Here is an 18,804-nt window from a genome sequence, read left to right on the forward strand (position 1 = left end):
AACTCCCCACTCACTAGTGGAGAAATTAGAAATTTTAAGAAGGAAATGAAATCTTTAATTGAAGATTCTATAAGAGTAGCAGAACAATTAGATCAATTTCTGGGGCTTTCAAAACTTTGGTCCCATCAGGACCCCCTGGTAAATATAAAAGTGGGATCTGAGGGGGAAGAAGTTGTGGTTTTAGTTGATACTGGGACAGCTCGTTCATCACTGGCCCGTAAGGTGTCAGGACTCAAATTAACAAATGAGGCCTTAAAGATAACAGGGGTAGAGAGAACCGGGATGACAGTACCACTTTTTGAGAATACTGTATTAAAACTAGGGGTTAAAGATGAAATTGGGAATCAAGAAAAACATGAAATAAGGCCATAAAGATAAGGGTGGAACAGACCAAGGAACTGAATGATATGGATTGCTAAGGGAAAGTTATATGGTATTAAGGGTGTTTGTGGAAACTGAAAAATTGTACTGTTTGATCTGTGGGTTTTGAAGGGAATGGGACAAACTGCTTTGATGGTATAAGAAAGTGTAATTGCTATTGGTATACAGAAAGTATAATTGAGGGTGTGTCAAAGTGTAACTGAAGGTACAAATAGTGAAATCGTGTACAAAGGAAAAAGGGTTAAAGAGAAAGTGAGTTTATGTGTGCTGGTATGAGAGCAACCCCTGTATTGTTTCCCCTGCCCTTGCAAGAACTCCTGGAGTGAGAGAGAGCTGGGTACGGAGACTGTTGCTGTAAGCAGCAAAGGGGGGAGGTGGGGAGGAGGGGGCAATGGAAGTGAGAATAGCCTTCATGTGCAGAGATGTAGGAAACCTGAAATCCCAGTGTTAGCACTGGACACCTGGAGAGAAGGAGGTGAAACTGAAATAGGATGTCAGTAGTTTTTGTAATGATGAGAGTTTGGAAAGTGAGAGAGTTTGGGACAGACACAGGCTGGAGGAGCAAGGACTGGCAAGGTATAACAGGGATGTCAGGACTGAAAAGAGGTGAACGATATGAAAACAAAACAAAACTGAATGACAAACAGATAGTAAGGGAATTGGTGATAATAACAGCTGTTACTGTTGTGGTGCCAGAATAGGGCCGTAGGACCCAGAGATCCCCTTAGGGAGAGGTGGGGGGAGTGGGGGCTTGAAGTGCCCAGGGAGGGCTCCGCCCCACTGAAAGGAAAGCAGTGTGCAAACTGCAATGGGAAATTGCATCTAGGGAAGCAGGATAAAGAGATTTATTTTCTGGTGGATATGGGTGCTTCTTACTACTCATAGATGGTTTTGTAACAGTAATAGAAGCTACTGCCCAACAAGAAAAGGTTTACGTTTTTTTTTGGATTAATTAAATATAAACTAAGTAGGAATACAGAAATTCTTGTACCTGCCAGGTTGCTCTGGCAAGAAATTTAATAAAACTGGAGCTAAGGGTCCAACAATATTGACTGTTTAAAAACTGTAAGTCTGACATTAGCACAAATGGGGAAAAACAATGTTGTACCCCAGGAGTCACAGCAATATCAAACATGATGCACTTAGGGGTGTGGGCATCAGGGCCAAACATGAAGCCCTGAATAGAAGTTAAAAGCAAGAGATTGCCCAGTCAGGGTAAAGTGGTACCCTATAAGGATACATAACTGTAGAAGGATAGAAGACTTTCTGGAGTTTGGACTCCAATTTTGCAAAAATTTTTGATAGCAAGTGCTGTAGTTTGGTACAACACTTGAAGGCAAGTAATAGAATTGTTGAATGCATACACTCAGTGGTGGCAAATCCATGCACTTTATTAACCCAGTTAAGGAATGAATAGGTGGAGTTTACCTTCTGGATTTGAAGGATGTTTCTTCTGCCTGCTTTCTGTATCACGGCTTTACAAGTCAGTGTGCAGGTTTGGAGGAGCTATCCCCCTTGCACCTGGCGCTGCGCAACGCTGGAATAAACATACCTGCTTTACAACCCATCTCTGGATTATAGAGTTTGATTCCACAAGTCAGCTAAACATTTGTGGTTGGTTTTTCTTTTCCCTAAACAAAGCAACCTGTTTTCTGCACTTGCTGTGCCTTATGAAAATGCACAGAAATTAGGCAAGCCTGAGACTCACCAAACACCACATGTGACATTTTGTAAAAGGTCAGTTTTGCAGCAGAGAACCACATATAATTATACCAAGTGTGCAACTACTTTTCCCATGCAGCAGCAGGCAGCAATGAGGCTGTTCTCATAATAAAAATACCATTTGAAAAGTAGTGTAATTAAGTGTATATCATGATGTACCCAGTAGCAACAAGAGCTCTATTAACAGCTTCTGGAACAAGTAGATCACTCCCATCCCCTGAAATGACTTTGCCTCCAATATCGCATGGCTGATAAATTGCAGTCTTCTGGATATGAAATATTTGCAAGTAATTTGCAAACTGCAGATAATCAGAACCGTCTTCCATATTGTCACCAACCACTTCAGGCAGCATTGTTCCATTTTGACATCTGGCTATGAGGCATTCATGCACGGCATTCACATACGTAGGTCAATAAATAGGAGGGAGGGTGATTTCAAGTACTTATGCTTCCATCAGTTTCTTCTGTGTACCTGTGCAGTAGCTGCCCATCTCACCTGGTAGGTACGAATGCTGTTTTCTACTCCAGGTCAATAAAAGCCTCCATGTTGACATCCACATGCAGATTTGTCCAGCTAACACCATGGAGAAAAGCTTCTAAAAGTCAGTTCAAGTTTTTAATGAGATTGCTGAGCATAAAACCACATGATTCCCATGATTTTTCACAGATTGTTTTCTGCAAACCTGGATCTCACAAGCCTACAAGCAAGGAGAAAGCTTATCGGCACAGCAACAAATAGTACGATTGTGGGTTTTTTTAAATACAATCAGTATATTGTTCTATCACCAGCTTCTTTTAAGGCAATTCACTCCCATCAAACTCTCAAATATTCACCCAAGTCGGCTTTCATCCATGTTTTTACCTCCTGAGCAATTGAATCTATAGGAACTATTGGACTTGGAGACAACACAAGGACATACTGCCAGCTGAGAACCTTTCAGCTAATTCATCCAACATCATCTAAAGGTTCGAAGCTCACTGAGGGAGAGAACAGTATTTGGGATATTAGAATTCCCCCCAAATGTATTGGGTTTATTTTTCTAAGTTTATTAATTTAAAGCTGAATTTGCACAAGTGAGGGAAAGCACCTTTCTTCCACACTGAGGAATTGGCACCATCTTCTCTCCAAAGAAAATTCTTTAAAAAGGCCCAAAAATTAAGTATACATAAATATTAATGTGTATTCATGCTCTTCTCTCTGCCAGAGTTCTGCTAAGTACACCAGTCACGTGAAAAAAGCAAGCCAGGCCATCCTGAACAAGTACAGTTATTACTGCACAATGGGTAAATAGCAATCAGTCCTAGAGATACTGTTCCTATAAAGGGGAGGCAAGACAAAAATAAATAAACCCTTAACCACAATAAAATCCAAACCCACAGTTTAAGAAAGCTTGTATTTATTTCAGCCTCAATGGAGTCAATTTGAAACTGTCAGAGAGACACTGTACACCTATATACAAATTTAAGAACACAACGGAGTAACTGTTACTGTTTATTAACAACCAGTTTTAATAATACGATAAAAGTATGTCCTGAGAAAGGGGAACAAACACGCTTCTTCAAGGTTTTTTAGCTGTTCTGGATCTCAGCCGTCACTTGATGATCAGATGATCACTTTCCTTCTTTTGTTCCTCAGATTCCTGAAGAAAACATTTCAAAAGTTACTCATCTTTTCACACAAGACTGACAAGCTCTTCTTGACACACGCAAACATATTTCTTCCCCTAAATGGATTTCAGAATGGCATTTGATTATTATATTTTATTCAGAAAACTATGGGATACCGAGATCATTTTAATGCAGCTTAATCACAAGGAACAAATATGGAGAATGTACAAAATCCTGTTTATCTTAAAAAAGCACACACATCTGAGGAAAGCCTGAAGGCAGCTTTCATTTTGAAATACTTGTTTTCAAAAGAGTATTATAATACTTGTTTTGTGAAACATGAAGCGTTCAGAAAACATTTTTAGCCTCAATCTTTGTAGCTATGACTTGCCCAGAATTTCAGTTCTCGGTTCAGTTCCATGTTCTCAGAACTACAGTGAGAAAAGAAATTCTCATCTTCTTCATCCTCTAACAAAAAAAAATAACATTTTGGTTTCTGCCCCATCATTCGTTAAATCATCAAAAAATTCAGAGGGATATTACAGTATGGGCAAATGATCACTATGCTGAACAGAAAAAGGACTCTAATATAATTAAAAGATGCAGTTCCAACAGAGCAAGAATGTTCTTAGCACAATAGCTGCCGACAGAGTCATGAAACTGGCACATCAGATCCTTTGCAAGTTGGCTTAGACAGGAGATCATAGTTTAAGCATACCTAAAAAGCTGTCTAAGTTGTGCTCTAGAAAAGCGTGTAGTAGAATAATCCCACTCCAACACACTGAAATTATCTATGATTCCAAATTAGAAGACATCTCCGTGATTGCTACATCACCTACTTAGTAAACTGTAAGCCAGGCAAACACAGAGATCTTTGAGGACAAAATAAAACAGAACAGCAGGAAGACCAACAAGAATGACTTGGTAGAATAAAGAAATACCTCAGTACTTTCAACCTCCCCCTGCAAATAGATGAAACCTCCAGTCTGTTTGGACTCCTTAGTAGTTTATTTTAAGCCAAGACTACAGTATAATCGCTTACCGAAGAAGCAGGTATATCTAGAGGGCCAGAAACTACAGTTGAATACAGCTTCCTTTTGGATTGTTTTGGCTTGGTCTCTCCTTCTTCGAGACTTTCAGGTTCGTTTGATTTAGGAGAACTTACTGCTGACATCAGCTTCTTGGCTAGAAGAAATTTGTTTTGATACATAAACCAATCAACTTACTGGTTTTGTGAGTCTTTAAATCACTGAATGCAAAAAAAGCTTCGTAACAAACTTGGTTTATAAATGACACCTAAAATTTAAGTGAAAATACTCAGAAATTGTATTTGTTCATCGAGGTTCTTTATTGCTTCTATAGCTGAAACAGTTTATAGCTTCAGGTACGGCAGCTTAAAGCACGCATTAAAATGGAGTATGAAAGACAATCATGGCTCAGAAGTCGCTGGAAGTCAGAAACTTCAGCAGGAGTTAAACAACAGGCCTAACTTTCGTGCTGACAGAAGCACAAGACAGAACCAACTTTCTTTGTATACTTGTAGGTTTTCACAAATGTAATAATGAATCTCTGAAGAGACGAATAAATGCATTTACTTCATAAATTAAGGGACAACTTAACATGGCAGACAAGTTCTCTAAGAACACATACATTAATAGCCTACAGCAGAAACAAGCCATTCTACAATGTCTAGAAAACATGGAATAAAACTTATTCTACACCAACCTTTAGAGTGTATAATAGAAGGAGAGCTTTGAATAAAATCTCCAACTTTTTGCAGTGTTTCATCCTTCTTTTTAGTCAGTCTTGAAGCATGTACTCGCTTTCTCAGGAAGTAGTCTTTTCCGGATTTCTGTTCAACAGAGATGTGAACATGTGAAACAAGAGCATTGTTTAAACTTCATTTTAGTTCAACGTTATTTGAAGTTGACATTTTGAGCTTTACTACTGACACCTCTGTTCATTATGCTGATGATACCACAACGGCAAGTAATGTAGACAATTTTATACCCTTTAGGGAGTTGTCAAAATCTCAGCTATTTCAAGGCAAACGTTTCTTAAAGTTTCTTAATAAGGCAGTAGTTTCTTTAAAAGTAGCTCCCAATCTGTGGAGTTGTTTCTTACATAAGCTGTTCTAATTACATAAAATAAACAAACATACAAAACAGAAGACAACAGATGGGAAAAATCTACTACTCATACTCTGACCATGCCAAGGATACTGCTATCACATGTGAACATCTGTTTTTAATAACTGCCATGCATATTAATGATATGAACCTTAGTTTAATACAAGGGCTTCACTTACAAAAGCACACGATAATACACTAAAGCTTCTCTTCCCAACTATTCAGTGTGCAATATCCTTCCCTCCAAATCATTACACAGTACAGCCATTACACGCTCTGGGGACTTGCCCTTTGGTTAGCTTATGGAATTTAATAGGAAGAGCTCATAAGCATGTAAGATTCCTATTCAGGTATACACATAAGGATAAGACACTGCTTCTTTCGTGTGACCACACAATTACAGGAAGTCCCAAGTCTAGTCTTCAAAACTAGAACAAAAAACAACCATTTTCTCGTCACTTGCAGAGGGTGAATTAAAAGCCATGACAGATTTTGTATTTTTCGTGTTCTCACTTTTCACAAAATCCTGGGAAAATAAGACAAGTTTCAGCCATGATTCTTTTGGAAAGAACAATTGATGTCACAAAAGTGAACACTTTAAACACTTTTGCTAATAGTAGGGAAGTATTTGCTAGTGGTAACTATTCCACTGTAAATCAAATAATAAATAAGCATTCAATTATAAAAACAGGACATTAAGATATCAGTATTAGACACCTCATGATGTCTAAAAAGCTGATTTATGTCTACAGGTTTCAAAGAAAATACACAATGGAGTTAAGAGAAATTCCCTTCTCTTAAACCATTATCACTGAGCTTGGCTATTAGTTTTGTTCATCAAAGCAGTTCATTGATTAAATTCTTCAACTACTTCACTGAGGTAGAAATAGCATTTTTTTAATGCTTAAATGAGAATGGTAAAAAGGCATCAGATATTTTGTTTTCTGTTGGGTCTAGGTCATACCTCATCCATGTCATCACTTCTTTTCTTTTTTGCCTTAGGCATTTTCACTCCTAAAGGTATCATGCTGCCGTGCTGCTTTATCTCCGTCTTATCAGGTTGCAGAGGTGTCAGTGGGATTTCCAGCTCCGGTTTTGGGAACCGACTAGTTTTGCCATTTTCTGTGGACACTCCAGAAGAGTTGAGGACAGTTTCCAAATGCTCCTGATAGCACAGAAGAATTTTAAGTGCAAGTGTTAAGGTAGCCGTGAGATTAAAAAGCTATAAAGCATCTGGAAAAGGATATGTAAGCATTCGATTTTCCTGCTGTAAGAACACTTGTAACAGAAGGAGTCTATTTCAGTTACAGCAGAGTTTTACCCCTCTTTCCTAGGACTTGTTACATTTAAAATTATTTCCAATCTATGATCACAAAAAAAGTTCTCCATGTTAAACTGAGCCTGATACTTTACAAGTCATTTTTTCTCAAGGGCACAGACAACTACACTTTTTTTTAATAGAGAATGGTGGTAGAACTGACACGATTTTCTTCATCTCAACTCTGCTGCGTCAGAACTGGGCAGGAACAGGAGCATTTGATTCAAGTGTTCAATTAACTTCCAGCTTAATCTTAGGGAATTTGCCCTTCCTCTTCTACACTAGAGATGTTATTTACATAAGTAAGGTCCAGCTGGCAAGGTGCAAGCCCAGTACAAGTCATTGAAGAACTCCATTGCTATCTTTTCCCTGGAGAGAATACAGACATTCAAGCAATGACACCGTACTTAAGCTGAAGGCTATCATGTACCTGCTCATGGTCAAATGGCAGCAAATGCACAGCTAAGTGACAGGGAAATGTCAGTATGCATTTCCCCAGCAGCACTTACTGTCCACAATCCACCCAATCCTGTTTTTCTCAACAGGAACAACAAAGTCAGAACTGAGATCACCTGGACTCCTCCTTCTCTATGGCAGGAATTCAGCTAGCATATCAAAAATGAGTTCAGATGTTGGTTGAACACATGGAAGACAGGCTGCTGGGGACATCAGAAAATGGTAGATGGCTGCTTCTACTGCTGCTAGTAACTAGCAAACTCCAGTGTCCCAAACACAGACTAGCAGCTTTTACTACTTACACTGTTCCGACCCCCTGAGGGGAGTCTTCTTCCTCTCAAAAAGTTACCAAAGATTGTAGAAAGACAAAAAGTAGTCAGAGCCACTTTATCAGGCTCTGCTAAGAATCTGAATGGAGTATCACCACCCACTGTATTTCCAAGAATTAAGTTGGTTAATAAATACTTTGTTTTTAAAATATATGTAACTGCTATTTTATGAAAGTTAGCAATTAAAAACTTATATAGGAATGATTAACATCATCTGCTAACAAAACAATATCCAGAAATCCTGCAGAGGAAGAAAATAAGTTCAATTTGCTGTGCCCGTTTCAGTGGCTCCATGAATTTTTTCCAAGTAACTTATCTAATCATGAGCCACTTCATAAGCATTAACATGAGGAGAGTTTTCAACAGCACCTGACAAAAATTCATCACACAATTGTTTCAACAGCTTTTATTCCTATCAAAGGCTATAAAAACAGGTGATCTGATCACCTTGAAAGGGATAAATAAATTAAAACTTGGGAATTGTTTACAGAACATGAGATCTTTTCCTACTCATTCCTTATCAAAAGCAATACAATCACAACATTTTCAGATCTGAAGTTTCATACTAACCTCAGATTCATTTAATGAAGTGAGGCTCCTAGTACATCGACGTGACAAATAATTGTCTTCAGCTTTGCATCTTAATGGAATACTTTCTCCAGTCTTAGTTTTGCTTTGTTGTTTCCTAGGCTGTAAATATTTAAAAGGAGTAAAGATTAGGCTATGCATTAGACCTCCAAAATATCTCGAGTTTTCTAAAGTTACAGTGTAAAACCTCAAGCTCAGACGCCACATGAACACGTAAGCTGAAACACAGCACAAGTGTGGGAAGGTAGTAACATCTATTCATTGTGTGATCTTCAGATACACCCTACTGGGTCTCACTAACAGTCTCAGGCAGTATTCTGCCTCCAAAAGAGAGAAAGCGAGACATTATTTAGGGACAAAATCTGTAACGCTGGTCGTTTTGTCATCCATTCCCCCCATACTCTGCACGCTCGCAGCTGCTATGTTAGAACACCAAAGGCTAAACCTCTGCCTAATCTTCAGCAACCACATACGAATACATGGAAAACTGCATGGAAAAGTTCCATAATGTACACAGAGAGATGGTGTTCTAGTAAATAAAATATTTTTGAGAAGATGAGAGCTCATGTTTGAGTGGAAGACAAAAAGAACCAACACGTACTCATCACTGAATATGTAGTTAAAGGACTATATGCTAAGAAAAATGATTCCAGCTCCAGTATCTCCTAGGAAAACAGAAGAACAAAAAGGGGTTAACAAGATGTTAAGTACTGACTTTCTATAAATATAATCATACCTTTTTATTTACAGAGTCATTCCTTCTACTTTGTCTTTCTTCAAGTAAAGGTATTTCTGGCAAACACTGAGGGCTACTGTGGTTAATGCGCTGTTTTAATTCCTTTATAAAGTCATCTTTGTCAGCCAGTTCTTTTCTTAACTCTTCTATCACAGTTGCATTATCCTAATAAACAGTAAAAACTGCTGAGTTGTGGGATTGGCAAAAGGAATTAACACACACAAGCAGTATTGCAATTACTTAGTAGCATCAGTTTTAGAATTGCAGGCTAGAACACTTAACTATTCAAGAACAGTAACATTTCACGGATTTGTACGGTCACTGTTACAAGTGCAGTAGTCACAGAATTGCCTGGGAAGTTGTAATACAATATATTTTGATTCTTCTATTTTACTTCTGTGCTTCAGCCTTCATCTCTCTTAAGATATAATAACCCGAGCTTTTATTTGTTCCCAAATCCTCGGTACTGTGAGAAAGTCGGCAGTTGTAGGGGAAGTTTTGCTATGAGAACATCTTTCTTCTCAGAGAAAGTGAATCCAAACATTCTCAAAAGAGCACAACTCATTTAGTCTTCTGTTTAGCTTCCGAAATTCTATGCTACGGCTTAGATTGGCTATCCTGATTAAAAGCTGGATGTTGAAATAAGAAATGCAACTTCCAGAGATCATTCCCCCTCTGCTTTTTGATGCTTCCCTTAATCTCTCTCCACGTTCCCTTCTGTCTTTTCATGCCATTGTAGATACTACCTCAGAGAAAGCAAAGAAAGTAAGAAACCTGAGACAGGACTACTGTCTGAGTATTGAGCCTAGCTTGGGATCCGGAAATGCTGTGAATTATCGGAAAAAGCTACAGATGTCCAGTCTGACTGTAGGATCATAAGCATCAAACTGACATCTGCTTATCTGAACTACTTAAAAATTTGAAATTTTAGTAATTAACAGAAATTCTGTTTCTGAAGAACAAAAATAAAAGCTGGTCTTTTTTTGGTTAGTTGCACATGATGTCAATACAACAGTGCTCAAGAACAGAACCACACCCAGAATACAAAGAGCAGGTACAGGAGTTTTACAGAATTTATGGGTAGCTAATCAGGTAGGAGGAAAGGAGAGCTGACCTTGCTTGAATCCTTTAAGGCAGATTGTCTCAGTTCTGCTATTTCTGTCTCTTTTTGTATGACATTAGAAGCCAAAGTTTTGAGCTGTTTTTCCAAAGCTTCTACTAACTGATCTCTCTCCTCACGCCACTTTTGAAGATTATGGTCCTTTTCCTCCAGCTCCTATATTTCATGTTGAAAGAAAAGCATACACAGTAGAAACAAGCAGAATCTTTAAGACAGCCTAGAATTAATAAGTTTTTCATATAGCATAAATAAGGACTCAAGCTGATAAAAAGAATTTATGGTAAGACATTTCAATTAACGTATCGTGATGTCACTCAACAAGATCAGTTTATATGCATGTATTATATATGTATTTACTATGCAGATTATTGTATTTAAAGCAATCTGCCAGTGCTCTGTAGTGACTAATTATTTGAATATCTTTCATGGTCTACCGCTAATTTCAGTTGGCCACTTTCATTTTGCTCCAATTTTTTTTTTTTTTCACCTTTTTCCTGTTGCTTGGAAAACCTGCATCATTCATTTAATAAAAATTAAGAGCAAGAAAAATACCTGTTTAAGTTGTTGGATAGTATAGTCTTTATAATCCAGCTCATCCTTAAATTGGTTATTAATCCTTTCAAGTTCATCCATCCTGTTCCTGAGGGATTCCTCCACAGAACGCATCGTGGACACCTGTAATGTAAGCACAGCTCACGGTTCATTAAAAGACTTCTGTAATCCAACCTGGCCAAATACTTCTTTGTTAAATAAAGAGGAATTCACAAACAAGTGCTGAGTAGGAAAACGACAGCAAGTGCAAGGTTACCAAGGAAGACATGAATTCATTTTTAAGCTTCAATTTTCCACCCCAAGCACACCCAATAAACTTTCAGACTAAGATCCTGCAAAATGGGTTTTAAGATATCTTCTTGTTTAATAATTAAATTTTAACTATTAACATCACTGAAGCTGAAATTGAAGAAAAAAAATATACATGCTTATATTAAAGAGCCTCTGGAAATTAGTCTATTTCTCTTCAAGTAAATAGCATTCTTCTTCCCAGTTATCAGCGTTTTTTCACAAGACTTAGGTTTTAGGCTTTGGAGTTACCACGGATACCAATGGCAAGTCACCAGTAACGTAGAGATAATAACAAGTCCCCTCCAGAGGCAGATTAGCTATTCTCTTCACAAACCTTATTCCAGACTACCAACCAACTTTACTTTCCTCTGTTCGTTATCTATGTGAAACCATGTTTTAACTTCTGGTCCCCTCTAGAGCTTCAATGGCAACTTTACCTAAGATTTGCTGCTAGCCACACTAGTGTGAAATTTCCAGCTTCATAGTTAAAGTTTGAGAAGTTTTAACAGCAGAAAGCCAAGCATAATCTTACAGAAAAAAATAGCTCAGTTGACTACAAACCTCGCTTTGTACTTGCTGAATTTGTTTCTCGGCATCAGAATGTTTGTCTTTTAGATCTGCATACTCTTCTTCTTTCCTCTGCAAATCTTTTTTCAAATTCGGTACAAGGGCAGAACTCTCAGAAAGAATATTTTCTAGCCTTATGTTAAAAATAAAGAGACAAAGAACATTACTGTTAACACATCTCATGGAAACAGCAATTACAGCTTAATCCATGCCCTGCCTGTTGGTTTCTATTTGTAAATAGACTCTTAAATCTATCTAGACCAGTGACAAGATTTAAACAATTACTTTTGAATTTCAGCTTGCTTCTCATAATCAGATTCTGAAGCAATAAATATTCAGATGCTATTCTGAGGGATGTACAACAAAACCACCAGCAATCCCCATATTATTCTTTATTTCCTTGCACACTCCTGTTTTCCCTTGGAACTCAAGTAGCATACCAAATCATCCTAAAGCAGTAGTTTGGCCATTGATAAGCATGCAGATGCATTAAGTCGAAGGGATGTTCCCATTAACTATTTTTAACTCTAGTTCATTCTCAAAGGGCTCTAAGTTAACTCAGTGGTTACTTACGATTCTATACGTTGCACTTTCTCCATTTCACTCTTTTCCTTTTCCCGAAGAGAGTGTTTCATCTGCTCCAAGCTGTTTTTCAGCTGCATAACTTCTTGAATCAGATTTGCTTCTTTGCTACATAACTCTTCAACCTTTTTGTCTGCATTAGCAGACTTCTCCTGCAGAGTTGCTGTAACTGTCTCCAGATTAACAATAATAGATTCTTTTTCTTTAAGTAATTCATTGAGTTTTGACACATTGTCTTCCATTGTCTTGGAAGCCTCCAGGCGATATTCAAGCTCTCTTATTTTTACCTCACAGTTGGCAACTTCCTCCTGAAATTGTGCAATCACTCTCTGATCTTCTGCAGTCTTTTCTTCAAAGTCCTGAGTTTTCTTTTCTATTTGCTCATGTAACTGATTCACAAGATCATCTTCCTGACTAGTGCGAGTTGTAATCTTACATAGCTTCATTACAAGTTGACGATTATGATATTCAGCATTATTCAGTCCCGCCTTAAGGTTCTCATTGTCTTGAAGCAGTGCTTTGATGTGCTGACTTTTTTGTGAGTAAACATCAACAATACTTCTGCATACTTCCCAAATCCTTTCAACACTATAGTTAAAGGAGAGGTCCTGCACAAGATCTGAGATGGAAGAAGTCTGTGACTGAATGCATGCAGAACTAATTTGAGATGTCCCTTGCTCATCTTTTTCAGAGTCTGTGGAATCATTTTCACTGACAAAGTCAGTACTGATGGCGTGAAACTCTAAGTGACATTTGTATAATTCATCTAATTTGGTCCGCATTTCTTTTACTTGTGACACTTTATCAATTATATATTCTTTGGCAACTTCTATGTTGTTAGTTAGTTGGGCATTTTTGTCTTCTAGTGTCATATTTATAAATTTCTGTTCATCCAGTTCAGAAGCAATTTCCCGATAGTCAGCTTGACCCTGCAGAATTTGTTCACGGAGGGCATCAGCTGTTTCTTCAGAAAAAGAAAGCTCAATACGCAGGCTTGTTACCTGCTTACTGAAATCTTCTTTTTTATTTTTTTCTCTTCTGCATTGTTCTTCAAGCACAGCTAAATGACGTTCCAAGATTTCAGTTCTTTCCCTCAGTGCTAGTACTTCCTTTCGGTACGCGGAGCACTTTTGTTTCATGTGTTCAATTGTCCTTTGCTCTACAGTGTTCTTTTTCTTTCTCTCATTTACAAGTACTGTAAAACAAACAAACAAACAAAAAAAAGGGAAAAGGAATGTAGCTCAGATTGATTAAAATCGTTATTACATAGCAGTTCACAACACCAAGTAGCAACTTCTAAGTGAAAAACTGTCATAATATGCAAGCCATGCCCTCACATCACATAGTATTTGATACTAGTGAAGGAATTAAAGTCCTCTGGACACGTATTCAGGTGCCTCAGATTTCTATACAGAATTAACAGCAAAAGGTTTTCAGTCTGGAAGAACACTTTTACCATGGCACTACTCAAACCTTCCACTCCACACCAGTAGAAAATCTAATTAGATTTAAGAAACATGGGAACGAGATAGATAATTCACAGCTATATTCTTTCTATCTTCCCTGCTTCAGCAATCCCTATAAGGCAGCCAGGAATCACTCCATCTACATCTAAATGGTAGATAAACAGTTCTCTAAGAAATTTCATTCCAACTCACAGTCCTCTTACTTTCAAAAGAAAGATAAAACTGTGGACAAGTTGATCACTTAAGTGTTGATATCTGTCTCTCTTATTCAGTTGATCTCTAAACAAAATATGAGGATTCCTACTTCTGTCCACACTTACTCTTTTGCATATAAAGTTCACTCATAAAGTTGTACAAATTTGCAGATTCAAGTTTCCATAAATATTCCATTAGCTTGGGGCTGTTTTTTTCTTTAACTGGTGAGCAATTAGCTAAAATCACATGCATTTTCTTTCTATCAAAAGCGACTTCTGCTGTATTTCATCACTGCTTTAGAATCCAGTTATTTCCATTCCATAATATGCATACTTTAAGTATTAGAAAAATAAATATAAGTCAAGACTTACTAGGGATTGGGTCACCACAACAATATATTCCATGGTGATTCTTCTACAGTCCTTTTACTACTACAACTACAGAAATGCAGAATTTTATAGCGCCCCCGTGCAGCCTGCATTACATACAGATTCACATGTACTGCATGGAAACAGCCTCTTAACTCATCTAAGGAGTTTTATATACAGCCCTCAACTGATTTAAAAGTCATACTGAAGAAACAGCAGTGGCGTATTCCACCCCAAACCAGGTTTTGGGTTTTGTCTGCTGCTCCCAGCAACACTAGTGAGGGGAATATGATTTATAAGTAATCTAAACACTTTATGCTGAAAACAACAAGCAAGCACTAAAGCAAGATAAATAAGACTAGGGAGAAGATGTGTAATGTTCAGTCTAGAAGCTCCTTACACAGGAAGTAGGGAAAAAGCATTATTACAGAGCATAGGAAACAAGACCTAAAAGCTCAGAGAATGGTGTAAATACCATGAACTTGAAGCTGAGATAACCTAGCATCTCCTAAAACACTTTTGCTCGTGCTACTTATATAACTAATTCTACAAAAGAACCAGCACAACATACCTGTGCTCATTGTTCTACTGTGTATATTTAACATAGCTAAAGAATATATATTAAGCAGTTTTTGAAATTGGATGCTATTAATACTCACAAATAGAAGAAAATTTTAACATGATTGAATACTCAGTACTTCTTAACAGAAAACTTCATGATGACATTGTGACTATCAGCTACCCATTTTAATTCCTATGTGGAGCATTGCTGTCATTAACTTTTAAATGAGAGCTTTGGTCATATGATTAGAACAAACCCACTACTATTTGGAGTATGGAGGAGTCCACATCCCTCCCTCAGTCTCTGGTAAGATGCTTATATGTGATGCCATTCAGTGGTCACATTAGGATTCAATATTTATGCCAAATAAAGGCAGCAGGGACAAATCATCCAAGAACAGCATCTCATCCAAAGAAGGCCTTGACTTTCTCCCTTGCACATATTTTGCAAGAGGAATACAAGAAAGGAAGGGACTACAGCTAAGTTTTAGATTTTCCCTTCTACATTGTATATGCCTTCCGTAATTCTAGGAACACTGATGCTCAGCTGTGCCCAGAAGTGAAGTTAAATGCATCAGAGCTTATCCAAACCATTTTGCTCAAATATTGCCCATGAGCGAGCAATTAGCAGGTCATCAACAATTTTGATAGTTGCTTCAGAAAAAACAAAACAAACAAACAAAAAAAAGCACTTGAACAGCTGATGCTACTCAGAAGATCAGCAACAACAGTTGAAACAATCCTAAAGAAACTGCTTTAAAACTATTACCAAATCTGCAAGTGCATCAACAGATGAGGAAAAAGCAGCAAAAAGGAAAAAAATAGTGCAAAAAAATTTATTCTTAAGCATTCAAAAATGAACAGCATAGGACCTTCTGAAAAAGGGATATTTACATAACAGTTACTTCTATTTACCGTTTAACACAGTAGCTTTTCTCCTTATACCATAAGGAGAATAAGGCTTCACAGCCTTTTGCTTCCTATCCGGAATAGGAAGCAATTTATTGTTTTGGAAGACACCCTGTTCAACGATGGAAGAAACTGTACCTTTCTTTGGAGGTGGCTCTTCCACAGTAGGCTTATCCTCGTCAGTACTGTGCTTTCTTCCCACTTCCAACTCAGTTTTCTCTTGTTTCAGTGCTTTAACTGAAAGCACTGAAAATTGGCTGCTTTCAGTTCCTTTATTAGTGTTCTCTTCTGCCGGTTCTGCTTTAATGGTAGTTAAATGGTAGGTAGTCTTTTCCTGTATTGATATAAGATCAGTTACATTGAAGCTTAACAAAAGGAGCACTTAAGTCTCAGTAATCTTCTGTAGGCAAATATTTACACAAAACCATACAGCTAAAATATTTACCCGGTGACTCTATAGACATCAGTTACAAATCTCAATAGCAGACAGAACAAGTACACCTTCAGATAATGACAAGTGCAATACTCGGTAGAGTATACAAGGGAAAGCAAGAGCCTAGCAGGTTACAAAGTAAAAGACTTGCACACAATCAACAGTTTACCGGTTTATCAAAGAATTTCCTGTTTCCAAGAAGTCAACAAAATTACAAACATGGTCAAAGAGGAAATGATCAGCTCTCATACAAGTTCATCACATCACACTTCTGCTAAGCTGCTAAAATCACTTTCATCGTGACAGATATAATCCAACCTTAAAGCTTAGTCAGCTCTGTCACGCATAGTTTAGATTGTGTCCTTGACCACAAGTGAAGCTTCCTTACTTACAAGATGACGATTGTTAAGCCATGCTGGCACTGCCAAGAACTGATTATTCATCTTTAGTAGCTTATGAAAAGAAAAGCTTCAGAAGTGTTCAGGCCACACAATCTCACAGATAGAGTTGGAGCCTTGTTCTTGGAAGAAGTAATAGGTGAGAACATTACTACTCATCACAGTCAGCTTTAATACCATGGAAATACTAAGTTGCAGTGATGCAGACAGTCAAAGACTAAGAAGGGTCAAGTTGCTAAGCTTACAAGGTTAGAGATCTGAGTGACAGAATTAACTATAAATGTTTTCAGAGCTACTTCAGGCTACCAAACATCAAAAAATGAACAAAAACCACCAGAAGTGGTATGCACACATACTTAATCAAGCTAGTCTTCACATATTCAGTAGCTCGCGGTACATTAGTCAGGATAAAGTTTTATGGACTGCATAGAACGTGGAGATATCCTGACCATTCCTACTCGTACTTCCAACTCTACTCAACATACTTTTCCTGTTGCTCTTCCTCTGATGTAGGAGTGTGAGGCAGGAGTTAGTGGAACACACTGATATTTTTGTTGTTTGTGTTAACAACAACTACCTTCAGATAAATTTGAATTGTTTACAATTTCAAGCGAGTACCAGCTACATACAGAAAATCAGTTTTCCAAAAATGTGTTGATTACAAGCATAGAATTAGTGTTTTTCTTTTTTTGTATAAGGATACGGAGACGTGTAAAACTCACATAATCTTTTACTTTTTCTTCTAAATGAGATTTTAAGTCTTGTAGCTCTGTAATAATGTCATCTTTCTGCACCACAATGTCCATTAGCTCTCGAATCCTTTCATTTTGTGCATTCATTTTCTTGGAAATAAAAAAATAAAAAAAATATCAGTCATCAGTTTCTAATGTAGTGTTAAGTAGCTGAATTACACAGTGCATTAAAGGCAAATTCAGTTAAGCTAAGCTCGGTAAGAAATCTATTAATGGAGCCTACTGGAATAGCATTTTAAGCTACCACAAGTTGGTATTAAAACAATTTTACACAACATCTTCTTGATAAAGTTACCTCAGTTGCTTCTTTAAGTTGCTCAACAGACTCATCCAATTTAATCATCTGCATTTCAAAGTCTGTAACACACAGAAAAGGTTGTATTACATAAGTAGCCAATAGATAGTTTATTAAGTAATCAATTTTTCCAGATATTCTAATGTTTAGGTAGCTTTTGAACAGATTAATTAATTTGCATGTGGTCTTCACTTATTGGGAGTGATTCAAAAGTTTTCTATATTTCTTGGAACGAAAACATTGCATCAACAAGACATAAAGAAGAGTAGAGATTACAATATAAAAGTAAAAATCAAGATATAGACATTTAACCCCATACTTACAAAAGCATAAAGCTGCTAGTTGCAGTTTAAAGGAGAGGGGGAAAAAAAGAAAAGAAATAACCAAAAACCGTGGAATTGCTGAACCTGAATATACACAAGGAACAAACTATCACTTATCTACAGGCTATGGTTCCAAAGGTAGAACATCTCCTCTAATTCCTACTCAAACTGGTTATTTCTCTTTTAGATTAATGAACTATTTCTGTCTTCTACCTTTCACATCGCATAACTCACCTTTGTTCTTCTGCATCAGCTCTTCTTCAGTTTTAAGTAGTTTGGTGTTTTCCTCTGTTAGCTCTTCTTTGGTCTCCATCAGTTCAAAGTTAGTTTTCTCCAGCTGCTTTTCAAACCAGTCAATATCTTCCTTCGGGTCCTCCAGGGATACAATGGAACTATGTGCTGCCTCAGCTTGCTCTTTAATATCCATGACATCATAATGCACAGAATCAAGAATGCCCTCAGGATCAACACAGGTGTCAGGCACTATGCTATGTTCTCCACCCTGAAACGTAATTTATAATCAGTTAAAACTGGTGAATAGCTGACTACATAATAGCTGTTATTTCTACAGATAGTCTGGATAGCCACTATGAAGACAGCCATACAAGAAGTTTTTAATTTCAGCTTCAAAACACACCTCACAAATTCACATACAACATGACAGTGATTCATATGGGGGGAAGATAAGTGGCATTCTAGTAACAGCTAATATATTTTATAGTATT

The 18,804-nt window shown here is 37.4% G+C and overlaps 1 protein-coding gene across 1 annotated transcript; it reads right to left on the reverse strand.

Annotated features, from left to right (window-relative positions):
* Positions 1 to 3,526: 3,526 nt before the first annotated feature.
* Positions 3,527 to 18,574, reverse strand: LOC146759710 (kinesin-like protein KIF20B). Its single transcript, XM_085509622.1, has 15 exons — positions 18,314 to 18,574; positions 17,757 to 17,818; positions 17,432 to 17,551; positions 16,017 to 16,212; positions 12,371 to 13,574; positions 11,792 to 11,930; positions 10,940 to 11,062; positions 10,382 to 10,543; positions 9,268 to 9,432; positions 8,514 to 8,633; positions 6,805 to 7,005; positions 6,286 to 6,366; positions 5,437 to 5,563; positions 4,754 to 4,896; positions 3,527 to 3,743 (listed from the first exon to the last, which is right to left on the reverse strand). The coding sequence occupies exons 1-15, from the start codon at positions 18,504 to 18,506 to the stop codon at positions 3,696 to 3,698; spliced, it is 3,084 nt and encodes a 1,027-aa protein (XP_085365748.1). The 5' UTR covers positions 18,507 to 18,574; the 3' UTR covers positions 3,527 to 3,695.
* Positions 18,575 to 18,804: the final 230 nt, after the last annotated feature.

The sequence above is a fragment of the Coturnix japonica genome, chromosome 9, assembly GCF_054131305.1.
Source record: "Coturnix japonica strain WE chromosome 9, WE-NBRP24, whole genome shotgun sequence".
NCBI classification, from domain to species: Eukaryota; Metazoa; Chordata; class Aves; order Galliformes; family Phasianidae; genus Coturnix; species Coturnix japonica.